Raw genomic sequence first — 21,553 nt, 5'->3', positions numbered from 1 at the left:
TAAAGTATGTTCATGTCAATTTATGCCATTATGTACTATTTTTGCATTATACTTCTTAATACACATATATACCACAATTTTCCTAACTCTGTTTGTATATAAGGTATGTTGACTCTGGTTTAATTTCTAGGTTCTTGATCCACTTTGAGTTGAGTTTTGTGCATTGTGAGAGATAGAGGTTTAATTTCATTTTGCTACGTGTGGATTTCCAGTTTTCCTAGCACCATTTGTTGGAGAGACTCTCTTTTCTCCAAGGTACGTTTTTGGTGCCTTTGTCTAGTAGAAGATAACTGAAATTATGTGGGTTAGTCTCTGTGTCCTCATTCTGTACCATTGGTCTACAGGTCTATTTTGGTGTCAATACCATGCTATTTTTGTTACTATTGCTCTGTAATATAGTTTTAGATCTGGAATAGTAATGCTACCAGCTTCACTCTTCTTACTAAGGATCGCTTTGGCTATTCTGGGTATCTTATTATTCCAGATGTATTTCATGACTGATTTTTCTATTTTCTATGAGAGAAAAAATTTGTCTTTTGAAGTTTTTAGATTGGCTAACTTCACTTAGCATTATTTCTCTAACTCCATGCATTCACCTGCAAATGTCATGATTTTATTGCCTTTCATTGCTAAGTAATATTCCATTGTGTATATATGCCATATTTTTTAATCCATTCATCTACTGAAGGGCATCTAGGTTGGTTCCACAGTTTAGCTATTGTGAATTGTGCTGCTATAAACATTGATGGGACTGTGTCCCTGTACTATGCTGTTTTTAAGTCCTTTGGGTTTAGACCAAGGAGAGGAATAGTTGGGTCAAATGGTGGTTCCATTTTCAATTTTCTAAGAAATCTCCATATTGGCTGCACCAATTTTCAGTCCCACCAGCAATGTATGAGTGTACCTTTTCACCCACATCCTCACCAACACTTATTGTTGTTTGTATTCATAATAGCTGCCATTCTGACTGGAGTGAGATGAAATCCTAGAGTAGTTTTGATTTGCATTTCTCTAATTGTGAGAGATGATGAACACTTTTTCATATATTTGTTGATTGATTGTATATCATCTTCTGAGTAGTGTCTGTTCAAGTTCTTGGCCCATTTATTGATTGGGTTATTTGTATTTTTGGTGCTTAGATTTTTGAGTTCTTTATATACTCTAGAGATTAGTGCTCTATCTGATGTGTGCCTTCACACATATTTGCTCCCATGATGTAGGCTCTCTATTAATCTCACAGATTGTTTCTTTTGCTGAGAAGAAACTTTTTAGTTTGAGTCCATTCCATTTATTGATTCTTGATTTTAATTCTTGTGCCACAGGAGTCTTATAAAGGAAGTTGGGACCTAATCACATGTGATGTAATTAGGGTCTACTTTTTCTTCTATTAGATGCAGGGTCTCTGATTTTATTCCTAGGTCCTTGATCCATTTTTAGTTGAGTTTTGTGCATGGTGAGAGATAGGGGTTTAGTTTCATTTTGTTGCATATGGATTTCCAGTTTTCCCAGCACCATTTGTTGAAGAGGCTATCTTTTCTCTAATGCATGTTCATGGCATTGTTGTCTTATATAAGATAATTATATTTTTTGGGCTAGTCTGCATCCTCTATTCTGTACCTTTGGTCTACCAGTCTGTTTTGATGCCAATACCATGCTGTTTTGTTACTATTGCTCTGTAGTATAGTTTAAGGTCTGGTATAGTGATGCCACGTGTTTCACTCTTCCTGTTAAGGATTGCTTTAGTTATTCTGTATCTCTTATTTTTCCAGATGTATTTCATGATTGCTTTTTCTATTCTATGAGAAATATCATTGGGATTTTAATTGGAATTGCATTAAATCTGTATAGTGCTTTGGAAGTATGGTAATTTTGATAATATTAACTCTGCCTATCCAAGAGCGAGGTAGATCTTTCCATCTTCCTATCTTCTGTGATTTCTTTCTTTAGGATTCTGTAATTTTCATTATATAGATCTTTTATCTTTTTCATTAAGTTGATTCCCAAGTACTTTATTTTTTTTTTGAGTCTATTGTAAATGGGTTAGTTTTCCTCATTTCCATTTCTGAGGATTTGTCATTGATATACAGAAATGCATTTGATTAATGGCTATTGATTTTATATCTAGTTCCTGAATTATTTTACTAGTTCTAGAAGTTTTCTGGTGGAACTTTTAGGATCTTCTAGGTATAGAATCACATCATGGGCAAATAGTGCCATTTTGCGTTCTTCTTTTCCTATGTACATACATTTAATTTATTTCATCTGTCTACTTGCTCTGGCCAGTGTTTCAAGACCTATGTTAAATAGAAGTGGTGAAAGAGGGCATCTCTGTCTTGTTCCAGTTTTCAGAGGGAATGCATTCAATTTTTTTCCATTTAGAATGATGTTGGCCTGGGGTTTATCATAGATAGCCTTTATGATGTTGAGGTACATTCCTGTTATCCCTAATTTTTCTAGTGTTTTGAATGTAAAGCGGTGCTGTATTTTGTCAAAAGCTTTTTCTTCATCTATTGAGATGATCATATAATTCTTATCTTTAAGTCTATTGATGTGATGAATTACATTTATTGATTTCTGTATGTTGAATCAAACTTGTATCCCTGGAATGAATCCCACTTGATCATGGTGCACAATCTTTTTTGAAATGTTTTTGTATTCAATTTGCCAGAATTTTATTGAGAAGTTTTATGCCTATGTTCATTAGAGATATTGGTCTGAATTTTTCTTTTTTGGTGTGTCTTTGCTTGGTTTTGGGATCAGGGTGATATTGGCCTCATAGAATGAGTTTGGAAGTGCTGCCTCTTTTTCTATTTCCTGAAATAAAGTGATGAGTATTGATATTAGTTCTTCTTTAAAGGTCTTGTTGAACTGGACTGTGTATCTATCTGGTCCTGGATTTTTCTTGGTTGGTAGACTTCTGATGGCATCTTCTATTTTGTCACTTGAAATTGATGTTTTTAAATTGTATATATTATCCTGATTCAATCTGGGCAAATTGTATGACTTAAGAACTTTGTCAATGCCTTCAATGTCTTCTATTTTATTGGAGTATAACTTTTCAAAATAATTTCTAGTTATCTTCTTTATTTCTGTAGTGTCTGTAGTAATATTTTCTTTTGCATCATGTATGTTCTTAATTTGAGTCTTCTCTCTCCTTCTCTTCATTAGCATGGCTAAGGCTCTGTCAATTTTATTTACTTTTACAAAGAACCAACTTTTTGTCTGTCAATTTTTTCAATTGTTTCTTTTGTTTCAATTTCATTGATTTCAGCTCTGATTTAAATTATTTCCTGTCTTCTGCTGCTTTTGGTGTAGATTTGTTCTTCTTTTTCTGGGGCTTTGAGATATAATGTTAAGTCATTTATTTGTTGACTTTTTCTTCTTTTGAGGAATGAACTCCATGCCATGAACTTTCCTTTTAGAACTGTTTTCATAGTGTCCCAAATTTTGATATGTTGGATCTGTGTTCTCATTTACCTCTAAAATTTTCTAACCTCCTCCTTGATATCTTCTATAACCCATTGTTCATTCTGTAGCATGTTAGTCTCCAGGTGTTGGAGTAGCTTTTATTTCTTATTTTATCATTGATTTCTAATTTCATTCCATTATGATCTGATAGAATGCAGAGTAGTATCTCTATTTTTTTCTGTATTTGTTAAGATTTGCTTTGTGGCATAATATATGGTCTATTGTAGAGAAGGATTCATTTGCTGCTGAGAAAAAAGTGTATTTGCTTGTTGAAGGATGAAATATTCTATATATTTCAGTTAAGTCTAAGTTACTGATTGTGTTATTATGTTCTACAGTTTCTGTTTTCAGCTTTTGTTTGGAAAATCTATCCATTCATGAAAAAGGTGTGTTAAAGTCACCCCAAATTATTGAGTTGTGATCTACTTGACTCTTGATCTTGAGAAGAGTTTGTTCAATGAAAATAGACACTCCATTTTGGGGGGCATATATATTTATAATTGTTAAGTCTTGTTGGTGTATGTTTCCCCTGAGCAGTATGTAGTGTCCTTCTTTACCCTTTTTGATTGACTTTAACTTGAAGTTTACTTTATTTGATATGAGGATGAAAAATCCCTGCTTGCTTCCACAGTCCATGTGAGTGGTATGGTTTTTCCCAACCCTTTGCCCTCAGTCTGTGAATGTCTTTTCGTATGAGATGAGTCTCTTGGAGGCAGCATATTGTTGGTTCTTTTTTTTTTAATCTAATCTGCTAATCTATGTCTTTTGATTGGTGAGTTTAGGCCATTTACATTCAGGGTTATTATTGAGACATGGTATGTATTTCCAGCCATTTTTGTTTATTTTTAGTATTGAACGTGACTCGGTTTCTCCTCTGATTAGATTTTCCTTTAGTGTAATTCCTCCCTCTGCTGATTTTCATCATTGTTTTATTTTTGTCTTCATGGAGTATTTTGCTGAGGATGTTCTGTACTGCAGGCTTTTTAGTTGTAAATTCTTTAAACTTTTGTTTATCATGAAAGGTTTTATTTCATCATCAAATCTAAAGCTTAGTTTTGCTGGATGTAAGATTCTATGTTGGCATTCATTTTCTTTCAGAGCTTGGTATATGTTGTTCCATGATCACCTGGCTTTGAGGTCTGGGTTGAAAATTTGCTGAAATATGAATTGGTCTCCCCCTATATGTGATCTGATTCCTCTCTCATGCAGCTTTTAAGATTTTATCTTTATTCTGTATGCTAGGCATTTTCATTATAATGTGCCTTGGTGTGGATCTGTTCTAGTTTTGTACATTTGCTGCCCTGTAAGCCTCTTGTATTTGGTTTTCCAATTCATTCTTCATGCTTGGGAAATTTTCTATTATTATCTCATTGAAGAGATTGTGCATTCTTTTGGTTTGAAAGTCTGTGCCTTTGTCTATCTCAATAACTCTTAGATTTGGTCTTTATATGCTGTCCCATAATTCTTGGATGTTCTGTTCATGGTTTCTAACTTTCTTCACTGTGTGATCAACTTTATTTTCCAGATTGTATACTTTGTCTTCATTATCTGACATTCTTTCTTCCAAGTGATCTAGTTTATTGGTTATGCTTTCTATTGAGTTTTTTTTTTAATTTGGTTTATTGTATCCTCCATTTCAAGGATTTCTGACTGTTTTTTTTTTCAGAGTCTCTATCTCTTTCTTGAAGTAATCTTTTGATACCTGTGTTTGCTCTCTTATCTCTTAATTGGGGTGATTAATTTTTGCCTGTATTTGCTCATTTAGGTCATTCTTTAATTCACAGATCATTTTAATTATGAACCTTCTGAATTCATTCTCTGACATTTCATCAACTTTGCTATCCATGGGTTCTGTTATTATAGTATCCTGGTTTATTTGGGGCACTTTCCTTTTTTGTTTTTTCATGTTGTCTATGGTTCTTCCTCTCTTGCAGCATGAATCCGAGATATTATATTTTCTACCCTATATTCTTATAGTACCTGTGAGGACTCTCCGTACCTCACCTTGATGTTGGAATTCCAGACCCTGCTGGTATCCCTCAATGTATGTTATTGCATCTAAAAGTGGTGGCAGCAATAGCCAAGGTAACTCGAAATAAAAGTTGAGGTGCCCCAAGACGGAAGCAATGTCTTACAGAGATGGGGCTGAAAGGGTGGGCCTAACACTCTATTTGCTGTAAGATGTAGCTGCTTATTGGCCCTTTCTGCTGTCAAAAAGTGAGGTGCTACTGCTTAGGGAAGACTATGGTGGTGACTGCAGTGTCCCAAGATGGAAGTGTGTTAGGCTTAGTCTCCAGGTGTGGGGTGGGGAGCGAACTCAAATCTACCCTGTATCTGGGTCCTGGGTAAGTCAGAATGGGTGGATCTCGGCCAGTCCTGGGCTCCCACTAGTCTGCTGGTTGGAAGAGGCGGCTCTGTGCTGGAGGCTGGGCTCCAGGGAGTGTCTGCTGGTGGAGGGAGTCTGGATCCCTTGCAGGCTGGTGTGGGTGGATCTGGGCCACTGGGCTTGACCTCTCATAGTAGTCTGCTGATTGGAGGTCATGTGCCGGAGGCTGGGCTTCGGTGGGTGCCTGCTGGTGGAGGGGTGGACCCGGGCCTACAGTGAGCCTGCATCCCAATCAGGCTGGTTTGGGCGAATCTCTCTTCTCTTTCTTATTTTGAAAAATGTATAGCCTAGAGAAAAGTTGCAAGAATAGAACAATGAGCATATTCTTACCCTGGATTCACCGGTGATTTTTTTCCATGGTTACTTCAGTGTTCTTTCCCCACAGTACACTGCATACTCACCCACATAGGTACAAACACACACACACACACATACACACACAAACACACACAGATATTCTCATGTACACATATATTTTATCATTTGAGAGATAGTTACAAATCATGAAGTTTCTTTATTATACTTTAGCACATATCATCTAAAAATGAAGACATTCTCCTAGGTAACCACTATATAATTACACCACTAGGAAATTTTAACACTGGTGCAATTCTATTGAATGTATAATTCACATTCAAATGTCATAAGTTGCTTTAATGATATGTGTTATTAGTTCTTTCTGTTTTACTTTTACCTGAGATCTAACATAGCAGTTTTCATTTTCCTTTAGTATATGTAAATTTAGAATTGTTTCTCAACTGCCTTCTTTTATGATATTCAGATTTTAAAAACATAAACTAGCTCTTTTACAGATTACCTTTAAGGTGTGATTTGTCTTTTCTTCCCATGAATATTAGATTCAGATTACTATACTATACTATATTACATTAGTTATATAAATATATACAATGGGTAAGAGAAAGACTAGGGAGAGTGAAAAATCACTGAGAGTTGGAAGTAAGGACAATAAAAGGGAAAATGAGGGTCATCAAAAGTAAACTATTTAGATATTTTGGTTTAATATTGAAACAGGTTATTCTTATAAACAAGCAAAAATTAAGATAAAATCTATGTTCAAAATTGTCTTATAAAAATACATTATTTTATACACAGATCTGGAGATCATCCACCATTCAAAATTTGTTAAAGGCTTCCTTGACATCCTTGTTCCTAAGACTGTAAATGAGGGGGTTAAGCATGGGAATCACTGTGGTATAGAACACAGACGCCACCTTCTCCTGAGTTGTGTCACTGATAGTTGGTTTAAAATACATGAAGATAATGGAGCCATAGAAGATCCCTACAGCTACAAGATGGGAGTTGCAGGTACTGAAGGCTTTAGAAATTTCCTCAGCTGAGCATATATGCAGGATGTTGGAAAGGATGAAGGCATAAGGATGAAGGCTAGAGCACATGCAAATACATTAAATGCAACCATCATCAGAGGCTCCTTGTTGTAGTCTCTTGAGCAAGATATACTTAGAAGAGGGAGGATGTCACAGAAGTAATGGAGGATAATGTTAGTTCCACAAAATAAGTGACTAGATACATTGCTGGTATGAACTAAGGCCCAAAATGCCCTCATGAAATACACACTGGTGACCAGTAGCAGACAGACTCTGTGGCACATGGTGACATTGTAGAGTAAGCGGTTACAGATGGCAACCTAGCAATCATACACCATGGCAGTCAGCATGTAGGAGTCATAAATGCCAAAGAAGCAGAATACAAAGAGATGCACCATACACTCAGAAAATAAAATAAAATTCTTCTCTGACACAAAGTTCACCAACATTTTAGGGATTATGACAGAGGAGTAGCAGAGATCTATGAAGGACAAGTTACTGAGAAACTAATATAACACATGGGGGTGTGAAGCTAAGAGCTTATCCTGATTAAAATGACCAAGCCCAAGTTTCCCAACATTGATACCACATAGATCAATAGAAATAGAAGGAAGAGAGGGAACTGGAGCCCCAGGATATCTGTTAAGCCCTCCAGACAGATACAGTTGCTGAGGAATTATTTCCTGTGCTCATTCTTCTCCCTATTGTTATAGGTAGAGTGGCACAAGGGGGACATTCTCACTGGACAAATATTGTACTATATGATATGACTAGATATACTTTTTGCTTGTTTGTTTGTTTGCATTTATCATTCTTATCATTCTTTGAGATTTAAGGATCAGTGCTTTGGTGTCCAAACTTGATTTGGGGAAATTATCATTTATTGTTGGTTCTTTATTTGTTTCTTCTTCTGATATACACACAATATATATGGCATACTTTTTGAATCAAAATTCTTGGGTATTCTGTTCCCATTTTCCATTTTATAAGCAATTATTAATTAATATCAGCTTCTTTTATTCAAGAACATATTTAAGAGATATTAAAATATACTAAAGGATAATAATGTTTGTTTTATGAAGAAAATATCTTTATTTCTTTTTAACTACAAAAATAATGTCAAAATTGTTTCTGAACTTGATATTAATTCCCAATGGTAGGATTTGATGAATGCATTTCTCTTCCCGTACAGAAAAGAAATAAAGTAATAAAGGGGAACAAACCAATATCACAGTGTATCAGTGAGATGTTTGTGGTTAGTGGGGGTTCAAATTTATGGGTACTCCATGAGGCATCAGTAAAGAGCCTCCCAGAATGGTTACTTGAGGAACTAGAAGATGGAGCATTCATATACAGGTTCCTGTTCCCATTAGGTTTGCCTTCAAATGAAGGAACTCTCATTAATACTTTATTGGCTTCAGCATTGGTGGAGAAGTCCTCAAGATAAGTATAAAAATAAATGGTGCTCTTTATCTTTAAGATCAGGAATAAAGCCAGGCTCTCCTCTCTCAGCACTCCTGTTGGACATTGCACAGATAGGCAACTAGCCAGTAATGAATGGGTGAGTAGGAAAAAGACAATGAATGGTGACCAGAAACCACAGGGAGTCCTATCTGACAGAAGAACATAGGGAAGATGGGACTTGGCATGCTAAATTCTCCCCCAGCCATGATTACTTCCCCGTAAGAAAAAAATATTGTTTCAAGAACATATCACTCTCTATCAGGTGGCCTGGACCCTCCCTCATCATTAAAACTATCACAATCTCCAAATATCCTGGCAATCTAAACATCAAGACACTCATGAAGGAAGCTTACTGAAGGCTATTCAAAGGGCATTAGACTGATTAAGGGATCAAAAGTTAATGCAAGAACAGGAGTACTCAATTTCCTTGAAATTTCCAACTCTGTGATCGTAACACCTTCCTTTCTTGGAGAAAATCCATGCAGTTCCTATGCTATCAGTCAAAAATCAAAAGTTAGACTTGAAAGGGACTCTCTGGAATCTTTCCTATCTTTCCCCTTAAAAAATGAAGTGCAGGGGGACACTCCCTCCCTCTCCTCTTTGAAAGGAGAGTTTCCCTTTCCCTTTTTTCTCTCTTCTAACCAAACCTATGCCTGTTACATCATTTACCTATTCTTTGCAGGCAGACAACCCAGTCTAGCTAGCCAACATCCAGACAGGCTCCATGGTTTTACTGCTGCAAATATAAGTTCTTTCACCTTTAGATTATATTTTTCTAGGTCAGATTTTGGCCCAGTTTTAATTAGTTATCTGTAAATATGCTCATAATAACAAATAAGTTAATATGATTTTGGGGCAAGAAGTTTGGATTTCCCTTTTAGGAATGTTAGGGATGATTGAGAGGTTCATGGTTATAGTCTGGTTTAGCTAAAATAGGTTAAAAAGTCATCTGGGATGTGGGTGCCCTATGAGAAAAGCAAGAAGACATGAATAGTGGAATGATATTGATACAATTAAATGCAGCAACATTCAAATATATGAATAAGTTATGATGATGACAATAGAGACCAGGAATTTTTTCCACCAGGAGGTGCCAGAGAACCATAAGCTAAAAAGTTGTTCCCATGACAAGGCCAGTGTCCTTCCTGTCCTCTGGAGATTTATTTGGCCTACAGAGGTAGCTGTTACTCAGGGCACATCCAAAGTCCTAGGCATAAAATATCATCTCCATTGAGCAAGGAAACCACAATCCTTGGGAAAAGCAGAGAAGGATATTGATATCTTAAAGAGACATCTGGGAAAACTTACTCAAGAAACCCACTCCCTTTGGCCCTACGCAGAATTAGAAACACTTCAGGGACACTAGGGCTTAGTCCATTCGAGTTTTATATAGAAGGCCATTCCTAAGAAATAATATTCTCAAAGAACATAAAACTGCAACCTTGAAAACTGCCCTGTTATCGATCTGGAGGCTGTGAGGCAGTCCTATTATTTCCTATAATAAGGATTTCACCACCTCTCCTGCCTGTTCAATTCAGGAGGGGTAAGCTCAGCCCATCTAGTGAAAGTATCTACCATAACCAATAAGTATTGAAACCTGCTGCTTTTAGGTATGTGGATAAAATCAAGTTGCCGGTCCTTCCTGGGGAATTGTCTTTTGTTGTCCTGGAAGTCTTTTGGTGGAGATAAGTGGGTTGTGATATTGAAGCTCCCATCTAGATAGGAAGAAACAGGACACAGCTGCCCATGCTGGAAAGACTCTCTTTTTACTCTATAGGGACATCCTTTGGTGAACTTCTCATGGCCAACAATACCGCCTCTCATACCCATGCTCTGCCAGATTTATTGCTCCATTATTGGTGAGGATACAATGGTCTTTGTTTGCCACATGCCAAAGACTGGGGGAAATCAGAGTAGCTATTACTGGCTTCCCCTGGCTACAATGAAACTTCCAAATGTGGTGTCCCACAATAAAAAAGCTACTTACAGTAAGATATATTTCTCTGCTCTGTGCATCTAAAAGATTATATAGTCTGGTTTGGAAAAATTTCCCTTACTCACATAGGATTCAAAGAAATTATGAAGGGTCAATCAAAATAATTTAGGGGTAAAGGCTGGAATAAGATGCTTATGCCAAATAAGTCTCCAGAGGACAGGAAGGACATCTAGGGGTGGTTGAATTCTTAATGTTTTTTTTTTTTCCCCAGAGGAATCTAAGAAAGAGGTCAATTAAAAGGGTATGGGCCCTGGAGGTTTTGAGATAGGGATTGTAATTGGTAGGCCTTATGATCTAAATGTTGATGGGTTAAATATGTCTCCAAGATCTCTGAAAAACAGAAAGGTGTGAGTATATGTCTTCCTTCTGTAACCAAAAGCTAATGGGGCACACAGGATCACAGAAACAACCATCAGGAGAATCTCTACAGGCTTGTAAGTTCTCAATATGTGAATAAAGGGGAACCCGGCCTTTCCTTATGAGCCATACCATGGAAATGTTCCTCTTTCAACAGCTAGAGTCTGGGGAAAGGAAGGAAAAAGCACAAATGGAGGAGAGTGTGGTCATCTCATATGGAGGTGTATGTGTTATTGGGGCCTTTTGATCAGCACTGACCAATCGACCATTCACCATTAGATACCCAAAGGGCTGTTGGGAGATAGGATCAGAGAGGAAACTTTGAGATCCACTGAAGGGTAGCCTCAGCCAGGACCTTATAATTGTTCTCCAACTTTGCCTAAATCTTTGCGTCCAAAGACAGAATAGGATGAGGGGCCACTGTTTGCTGCATCAGATATGCTCCAAGTCAGGATAGAAGATTAGAAATTGGCCTTTGCAGATCCCATCATGCCTGACTCTCAGCACAGGTGATTAGGAGCCACAAAAATTTGTGACGCCTTTCATTGAAGACTTGAGGCTGGCAGCCATGTTAATTACGTTTAAGTGGCTGATGGGTGCCCAGAATTGTCCTCCACAATGAAAGAGCCAGAAAGATGCATGGTGCAGGAGATCTTACTATGCAGTTTTACACTCTTTAGGAATTTCATTTCTTAGGATTGGTCTTCCATATAAGAGCTTGAATGGACTAAGCACTAGTGTCCCTGAAGTGTTTCTAATTCTGAGTAGGGTCAAAGAGAGCACTTTGGGCAAAGGGTAGTGGGTTTTCTGAGTTAATTTTTCCAGATGTCTCTTTAAGATATCATTACCCTTCTCTACCTTTCCCAAGGATTGAGGTTTTCCTGTTCAATAGAGATGGTCCCTGGAGAGCCCCTTGCTGATACTATTCCACTGGAGATCAGTTCTATGTTCCCTAAAGAATGAATGCTGAGAGAATGGCTGAGGCATGCATAGCTGGCACGTTTATTCAAGAAAATAATAGAGACAGACTTCTCTGAAGAGAAGGGGATCCATTGCTAGGTGTCTGTAGAAGGGGGCACAACTTGCTTTCTTATAGCCCCCAGAATTTTTTTCATTAATCATTATCTTTCATTGCCTTTCCTTCCTTCCTCATATATGTGACTAGAAGCACGAGTGCAGAAGTTCCTTGTTAGCAATGCTTTGTTCTCTCTTTGATAAGCAGCCATCATCCTCTCAACCCCCAACATTCATTACCTACACTGACTGCCTGACTTTTATTCCTGTCTCAGTCTGATAAGGGCATGAGAACACTGTAAAGAAAGGGATTGCAGATGGCAACATAGCAATTGAAATTCATTGTAACCAACATGTGACACTCTGAGATAGAAGAAATGAGAAACAAGTAGAGCTGAGTCATGCATTTTTGGTAGGAGATAATGTTTTTCCCCCACAGAGCCAGCCTTGTCGGATGGCAACGATTTCTAACATCCTATAACTAATTTCTAGAAGGAGTTAACAGATATATTATCATTATCAGTCATTTCTATCTTCATTTAATGTCAAAAAGTAAGGATTTGTACATAAAATCTTCAAATTGTCAAATATTGTTAAGATGAAGCATCATTTATAGAAACCACTGTGCATATCACCAGGTGGAGTGGCTCATAGTTAGCTCTTTTGCCATTCTTTCACTAAGTACCTTTGCTTTTCTTCAAGGGAAGCAGAATGGCCAGTGAGTGGTTAAATGGCCATGCCTCAAGATGAAAGTGCTGAATCATTTACTATTTGTTACTGAATCGTTTACTAACTAAAATCACTGGGCAGGTTAAATGACCTATTTGTGTTATGATTTTCAAATGTGCAAGAAATAGCAGTATTACTAGCTAATTGTTGTCAAAACTAAGAAAGTGAGCATAATCATTATTCTGCTAATGCCTATTAATAGTCTACCAATGGAAAAATAAGTAATCATGAATTATTTTGAATTAAAAAAGAGCCATAATTTTATTATGTTAGTTTTGCCTTTCTTTTATCTAACTTACTGTAAGTTAGAAGTGAGTATAACTAATTTAAGTGGCTGAGTTACAAATTCAGTACTCTTTTCTGTTGAATTAGGAAACAGAATTACAAATTCAGTACTCTTTCTGTTGAATAGATGATTTAAGTAGAACATAAAGTCTGTCTCTATTACTTTCTTGAATAAACTTGCTGGCTATGCTTGCCTCAGCCATTCTCTCAGCATTCATTTGACTCCAGGGAACACAGATCTGATCTCCAGTGGAACAGTATCAACAAGGGGCTCTCCAAGGACCATATCCATTGAGCAGAAAAACTTCAATTCTTGGGAAAGGAAAAGAAGGCTAATGATATCTTAAAGAGACACATAATAGGAAACAAAATTACAAATTCAGTACTCTTTTCTGTGAATAGATGATTTAAGTATAACATATCAATTAACACTCCAAATTGATTATAATTGAAGTATAAAATATAGAAACATATTCTAACACATTTTCACCAAAATATAATGTAAAACTAATCAGATATGTAAACATCGGAAAGATACTAAAGCAAATCTTTGAGATCTTGGAGTAGTTTAAGATTTAGTAGAAAGACTATGTATGCACACACAAAATAAATAAACAAAACCTCATAAACATAGTTCAATTGCATTTTAGCAAAATTAAAGATGCCATTAAGAAAATGAAACACAAGCTTAAGATAATACATGTGTATGGAAAAAGAATTTTATCTAAAATATGTAAAAGTATATATCATTTGGAGGGAGAAACACAACAGACAGATTGGCATAAAAAGAATTTAAAAAACTTTTTGTAGCTGTAGATAGATAGAATGCCTTTATTTTATTTATTTTTTATTTTTTTAATTTTTTTATGTGGTACTGAGGATCGAATACAGTACCTCACGCATGCTAAGCAAGCACTCTGCCACTGAGCTACAGCCCCAACCCATAAAAAAAGAATTTAAAAAAATGATTGTAATGATGATCAATGAATTCTAAGAGAGTACAGAAAAAGACACTGAATTAATTAAGGAAGTCAGTATAGGATATGAATGAGAAATTTGATAAAGAGAGAGAGACTGGAAAAGAAACAAAGAAATCTTAGAAATAAAAGACACAATAAATCAAATAAAATATTCAGTTCAAATTCTCTCTAATAGAGTAGACCTGGCTGAAGACAAACTCACAGCTTAAAGTTGCCAGTCTTGACCATTCAGACATTATTAATGAAAATAAGTAATTATGATCAGAATATACAAAAACTCTGGGACAACATTTAGTGACCCAATTCAAGATTCACTAGAATTAAAAATTGTTGCAGACTATTGGCATGGATAAATTCTTCAGGGAGAAAATAACAGAAATTTTCCCCAACCTTCAGAATAAGATGAGCATCCAGATACAGAAAGCATTCAGAACCCCAACAGACAAGGTCAACAATAACAACAACAACAACAACAACAACAAAACCTCTAAATGCCTAACACATAGAACAAGGATATAATTTTAAAAGCTTTAAGAGTAGAGCATATTAGGTCACATAAAGAGGAAAATTAATCATAATTACTTCTGATTTTGCAACACAAACTCCAAAAGCCAGGGTGTCTTGGAATGATGTTTTCCATGTCCTGAAAGAAAATAGCTGTCAATCAAGATTGCTATATCTAGCAAAACTATCCTTCAAAATTAAAGAGAAAATAAAAACCTTCCAAGAGTAGCAGAAAGTAAAAGAATTCATGACTTGTAAACTAATACAATAGAACTTGCCCAAAGAAATACTCCACATAGAAAAAAAAAAATAAAAAGCAAATCCCAGAGCTCACAAATGCACAAATGTCAGTGGAAGTGTAGTGAAGACAATGAAAAACAGAACCAAAATAAACATTCAAAATAAATCAAAAGAGCAGAGCGTAATAAAGATCTTTCTATAATATCATTGAATGTAAATGGTCTCAACTCTCCAATCAAAAGATATAGACTGGAATACTGAATTAGAAAATAATATCTAACTATATGATGCTTTCAAGAAAATAATATCTAACTATATGATGCTTTCAAGACACTCGCTTTACAAGTAATGATAGACATGGACTGAAAGTGAAAGAATGGAAATTGATATAGCATGTAAATGGAGTCCACAAACAAGCAGGAATATGTACTCTCATATCCAAAAATGCAGACTTCAAGCCAAAATTAGTCAGAAGAGACAAAGGAGGTCACTTCATACTGGTAAAGGGAATGATATAAGAAGAAGATATTATGATAGCAAATATTTATGCCCCTAACGTTGGTGCACCTAATTACATAAAAGAGACTCAAGTAGAAGACTAAAATAGATCCTAGCACAATAATACTGATACTGATTTTTAGCACACCTCTCCCACCATTTGGTAAAGTCATCTATACATAAATTAAGTCAAGACTCTTTGAACCTGAAAAATATAAATCAAATGGACTCAAGAGACATTTACAGAGTATTTTAGCCAATAAAAGCTGAATACACTTTCTTCTTAGTGAATCCTGAAACTTTCTCCAAAATAGACCATATTTTAGGTCAGAAAGCAACTCTTAGAAAATACCAAAAAATCATGTAATTCCTTGCATCTTGTAAGGTCATAACAGTTTAAGATTATAAATCAACATCATAGAACCCTGCAGAAACTATACATACATCTGGAAATTGAACTTTTGAATGATAAAGGCATGCCAGAAAAAAATAAGGGAGAAAATTTTAAAAATGATATTATAGAAAGATCTTTATTACTCTCTGCAATTTTGATTTATTTTTAATGTTTAGTTTGGTCCTGTTTCTCACTGGCTTCACAATAGATGCAGAGAACATCTTTGGGCAATTGTGCCTTAATTTTTTCCAGCACATTCTGGTAGGTGCACACGTGTTTCCCTAGATATTTTCTCTTAGAGACAGGAAGATGGAGAGTTTAAACAGTGTTCTGCCCCACTGGTAAGGCTAAGTACAAGGGCAAGAAACCCGGGGCTGACCTGTGGAAAGGCCAAGTGAGCAATTGGTGTGCAGAGGAGTTTCCAGAGTGAAAGTAAAAAGCTCATGTTGCAAATTTCAAGTGAAACACCCTCAATCCAAGATGGGCCTTTGCACAGGACTCAAAAATGTGCCTCACTTCTGCTGAAATGAGAGGCAGTCAGAAAATATGACATGGGAAACCATGAGATTCTTGTATGATCATCAATAAATATCTCTGTCCTATGGAACTTACAGTTCATTGAAGCCAGGAACATATAAAGAGTAAATATTTAAATGATCATATGATAATCAGAAGCAGTATGGTCTAAAAGGAAGTAGCCATTTCTCCTAGAAAAAAGTAGAGGGACTATATGGAAAAGCAATTTAGGTTGATTTTCAAAGATTATTTTCCTGAGGAAGTAGTTTTAAATACCTATATCCCTGAGAGACAGGTTTTTAAGACAGATTCTGGTACATTTTTTTTTTTACTGATTATCTTCTGATACACTAGTCATAGTAAATAAGCCAATAGGTTAAAGAAATCATTTAACTCAGCTTTAAGTGGTAGAAATAGGTTGATAGTAGGGTCCACCTAGGCTCAAATACAGAATCCACAACCAATTGAGCATTTGCCAATCATTTTAGTGTGCTTAATTTGATATGTGACAAAATTTTAGAGTTTCTGCACAAGTTCCAGCCCTCTAGAATGATGGCCTATCTTCCCTTCAACTAAAAGTGTGAACAAACCATAGTTTGGATGATCAAGAGTCTGAGAATAGTCATGTGTAGATAAAATAGGCTACATTATCTTTAATATGAGCAAAGTAACATATCTAACCTCACCCCAAAAAAGAACAAAGCATCTTCTGGCTATAGTAATATAGGTTACTGTATATAATAATATGATATACTTTCTCTTTTAGCAATGTTATTGTTGTATATTTTATAGATTATTAAATTATGAAATAATTTTCTTGATGGTAGTGTAGGCAGAATTGTGTTCTGTTCTGGGCATGAAGAATTGCTGGGTTATTCCAGTTATCATTCTATCACCAGGTTCACTAGCATGACCAATCAGGTGTAAAATATACTTTTTTTTTTCTTTTACTTCCCTGTGTCATGTACTTGAAAATCAAGAAAAAAATATGAGCAGTAGCAACGGTGTCCCAGAACAGGAAGACTCAGTGCTGTTCCGGAGTGTCACAGGCCAGAGTAATGATTCTGACATTTGGGAATAAAAGCTTATGATAAAGCTGTGGCTTCCTTCAAGCATGCTCTAAAGAATGGTGACATTTGTGAAACTTCAGATAAACCAAAGGGCACATCTAGGTGAAAACCTCTTAAGAAGAATAAAAGCCAGAAGACTGTTTCAATGTCCTTGAAACAGTGGAAAGCTGGTGACAAGTGTTCTGCTATTTGGTCAGAAGATGGCTATATTTATCCAGCTACCATTGCTTCAGTTGATTTTTAAGAGAGAAAACTGTATTGTGATTTACACTGGATATGGAAATAGAGAAAAATCTGATCTGCTTTCCCCAACCTCTGAAGTAGCTAATAATATAGAACAGAAAGCTCAGGAGAATGAAAATGAAAGTCAAGTTTCTAAAGATGAAAGTGAAAACTCCTCTAGATCTCCTGGTGGAAATAAAACAAATAACATCAAGTCAAACGCAATTCCATGGAACTATTTCCTCCTTCCACTACTACCAATGCCAGAGTCAGGATTGGGACCAGGAGAGCCAGGCCTAAAATTCAGTAGCCCACACCACCTTCACCACCACTTCATGTTGGTTACCTACATTTCCTTCAGGCCCATCAATAATTCTCCACCCCAACCCCACTTCCGATATGTCCAGATGTCTCTTGATGATTCTGGTGCCTTTGGAACTATGTTACTCTCTTGGTAAATGAGTGGCTACCATATTGGCTAATACATGGGGTCTCAGACAAAGTCAAAAAGAAGCAAGGTGCTCACATTTCAATTAAAGAGTAAGTCTGCCATCATTATAAAATTGAATTTTACTTTTGTATAAATTTTATGATTTGTGGGAAACTGATGTTTTTTGAATATTTTTAAAAATTTAAATGTTAAAAGTTGAAAAGTTAAAGGTATTTTGATGCCCAAACTATCAGATAAAAATTTGATCTACATCCCCACTAAAATTATATTGGTGTCAGAATGTCATCTCACCAAACACGTGCTGGTGGGTCACATAGACAAAATGTACTTTTACAAAAAGAAAAACAAGAAAAAATCCTCAAGATTTGGTGATACTTAGCATTACTTACTAGCAATGGTCAGAAAACCAGGCAGCTTTTTAATTTGTGATGCAATATAAAGTGTACTGCACTATCTATGAAGTGTCATTGTCAAGAATGTTTAACTGAAATCTAATCAAGTCTTTCAGTCTGATTTCCCATTTGCAGGGAGTATGGGAGGTGGAGCAACAAGTTCCATGACATTACTAAAGAAGCTGTCAAACATGTTTAGAATATAAAATGTTATGGAAGATAACTGGCTTTGTTTCTTCAAAATATCAGGGTCAAGAAAGAAAAAAGGAGTTGGGTTGGGTAACTATTCTTGATTAAAAGTTACTTAAGAGACATAGCAGATTAACATAATGTGAGATCTTTTATAGTATTGGGGATTAAAACCTTGTGCAAGCTAAGCACCAGCACTACCTCTGAGCTGTCTTCAGTCCCCAGTGTAAAAGGCTTGAATGCACTCTGGTTTGAAAACCCTTTATAAAAACCTTGAGTTGGGGGCAATGAAAAAAATTTGAATATGGATTGTATTTTAAATATTAGATCATTCTGGATTTTGTGAATTGGGATAAAACTTGTTTATAGAACAATGTCTTTTAATTAGTTCATGAAGCATTCAGGAACAGAATGTTATAGTGGTTCTAAAATATTTGTAAATGGTTTCTCCAAGTGTATTTGTATATGAAGCATATACAGCAAAGTGTTTATCTAACTGGTGTGTATATGGATATTCACTGTACCATACTCTCATTTTTATATGTTTAAAAGTATAAAACAAATATATTTGATTTATAAAAATTAGCAAAACTTTTTTTTAAAAAAGAAAAAAATATGTATTGCTTTAGGGACTCCATCTTTGTTGACAAGATTAAATGAATGAAGAAATCAGTTAATCGACCAGTGGTCACACCTGTACTAAAATCCTGCCACAGAAGAAACTCAAGACTAAGACTTATAAAGTGTATGATAGGTTAGAATGTCATCATTATCTCATATATCTTTGAAGAATTTTCCAAAATGAAACATAATGATTTTGAACACAAAACATGTATTAGATAATATTTAGTTTTATTTTAAACAAAAGCCATATGTAATTTCTTAAAGAGATTAATGATAGATTAATGGATGTAGATGGTATAAGACACATATGGTTTTCCTAGAAATATTTCAAAACAGAAAAAAGGATAAAATTATCAAGGAACTAATGGGTGGTAGTGGCTCTTCTACATCCTGGAGATACGCAGTATGAACAGAGGTAACTGCATGGAGATCTCAGTCTGGTCAGTTTAAAATATAAGCAGGCAAGAACAAATTAGAATAAAAGGGGAAAGAGTGTATATATTGGGTTGGGCACAAGTTGAACACATATATACATTTGTAGCTTAGATTTTAAAGTACTATTCAAATTTCTGAAGTAATACAGAATAAACAAAATAAATGAGGTATATGAAAGAAAAGGACAGGAAAGGGATTTTTTTCAGGCTACAATGTCTCCATAACAGGGAATTATAGCCATGATATTTTTAAGTTTTATTCAGTTTCATATATATGGAAGAAAGAAAGCTGATAATCACATTTGGAAGATGGACATTTCATAAACTGAGTTTTGGTCAATTATATAAAAGATATAGAAGATGATGGGGTTGGTACTAATGGGTATATGGATAAACACCACCCTTAGCATTTCTACTAATCTTTGTCTCTTTGATACATATGAGGTAAAACTCTACCTAGAAATTGGCGCTCAAAGGACCATAAAAAGAAGAAGTAACATAAAAAATCCTAGAAATATTTAAGGATAGTCACAAATGGACTAAACATTACTTCACACCATGTGGTCATCAATGAATTAGATCTCATAAATAATCCTACACATTACTTCTGTTCACAGGAAAGTTTCTCGGTGTAGCATTTTCTTCAGGGCAACACTAACATCTTTATTCCTCAGGCTGTAGATCAGAGGGTTCAGCATGGGCACAATAATGGTATAAAACACAGAGGACACTTTTACTTGGTCCATGGAGCTGACTGCTGATGGCTGCAGGTACATGAATGCAGCAGATCCAAAGAAGAGAGCAACAGCTGAGATGTGGGAGCTGCATGTGCTGAAGGCTTTGGCTCTGCCCTCAGAGGAGTGAATGCGCAGGATGCTGGCTATGATGAAGCTGTAGGAGCTAAGGATGGTCAGGGTGGGGACAAAGATGTTAAATGTGCCAAAAAACAGAATAAGCACTTCATTGACATAGGTACTCGAGCAAGAGAGCTTTAGGAGGGGAAGAAGATCACAGAAATAATGGTTGATCACATCAAATTTGCAGAATTGGACTCTAATCATGCAGCCTGTATGAGCTGATGCACAAACCACACCCATAATAAACACTCCTAAAATCAGGGAAAGGCAGGTCTGGCAGGACATGATGACATGGTAAAGCAGTGGGCTACAGATGGCCACATAGCGGTTATAGGCCATTGCAGCCAACATGTGACACTCTGATATGGCAAAAATGAGAAAGAAGTAGAGTTGAGTCATGCATCCAGGGTAGGAAATGGTATTCTTATCGGACACAAAGTTCACCAGCATTTTGGGGGTGATCACAGTGGGATGACACAAGTCAATCAATGACAGACTGCTGACAAAGTAGTACATGGGGGTGTGCAGGTGAGAACTGAGCCCAATCAGTGTGATCATGCCCAGGTTCCCCACCACTGTGAGCACATAGATCCCTAGGAAGAGGAGGAAGAAGGGAAGCTGGAGCTCTGGCTGCTGTGAGAGTCCAGCCAGGATGAACTCAGTCACTGTGGAATGATTTTTTGTCGTCATGTCCTCTGTTCAGCTTCTGAAGGGAAAGAAAAGAAACAAAACAAAACAAAACAAAACAGCAACAAAGAAACATGGTTGCTGGAGGGATTTCACTTTTCTTTTTATTTACATGGGGGTGCTCTATACCTATGATTTCCAGTTTAGATATCCCCTTAGTGTTTATATGATTGTTTGACCTGGGTCAGTTAAGTAAAATTTGCTTCAATTTAATATTTATTAAGCTTTATTTTCAATAAATGTATTTTTAAAAATTCATTATTAGCCTTGAAACCATAATTTCTTCAGCTCTAGCATCTTAAATCACTATATTAACCCTTACTTGATTCTTTGAAATTATAAATGTATTTTATATAAAAATGTTTAGCCAACTTAAGTGTTTTCAGAAAATTTAATTATTTAGAGAAGTTAATAGAAGAGTAAAACTAGCTGAGCGAAAGGTTGAAGAGA

General features: G+C 35.9%; 2 protein-coding genes and 1 pseudogene across 2 annotated transcripts; 1 reads left to right on the top strand and 2 right to left on the bottom strand.

Moving 5' to 3' along the window:
* Positions 1–6,987: 6,987 nt before the first annotated feature.
* LOC107145648 lies at positions 6,988–7,893 on the bottom strand (annotated as a pseudogene).
* Positions 7,894–17,410: 9,517 nt separating this feature from the next.
* Positions 17,411–17,960, top strand: LOC107145647 (survival motor neuron protein-like). Its single transcript, XM_048795767.1, has one exon. It carries the CDS (start codon positions 17,448–17,450, stop codon positions 17,925–17,927), a length of 480 nt encoding a protein of 159 aa, XP_048651724.1. The 5' UTR covers positions 17,411–17,447; the 3' UTR covers positions 17,928–17,960.
* Positions 17,961–20,170: 2,210 nt separating this feature from the next.
* Positions 20,171–21,106, bottom strand: LOC107145962 (olfactory receptor 8G1-like). The gene has a single exon (XM_015490022.1). It carries the CDS (start codon positions 21,104–21,106, stop codon positions 20,171–20,173), a length of 936 nt encoding a protein of 311 aa, XP_015345508.1.
* Between the last annotated feature and the right edge of the window lie 447 nt (positions 21,107–21,553).

The sequence above is a fragment of the Marmota marmota genome, unplaced genomic scaffold, assembly GCF_001458135.2.
Source record: "Marmota marmota marmota unplaced genomic scaffold, marMar, whole genome shotgun sequence".
Lineage (NCBI taxonomy): Eukaryota > Metazoa > Chordata > Mammalia > Rodentia > Sciuridae > Marmota > Marmota marmota.
This window is presented reverse-complemented; position numbering and strand designations above follow the sequence as displayed.

Bases quoted from the DNA above. Each gene is read 5' to 3' on its own strand.
- LOC107145962 (XM_015490022.1), bottom strand. From the start codon at position 21,106: ATGACGACAAAAAATCATTCCACAGTGACTGAGTTCATCCTGGCTGGA.
- LOC107145647 (XM_048795767.1), top strand. From the start codon at position 17,448: ATGGCTATATTTATCCAGCTACCATTGCTTCAGTTGATTTTTAAGAGA.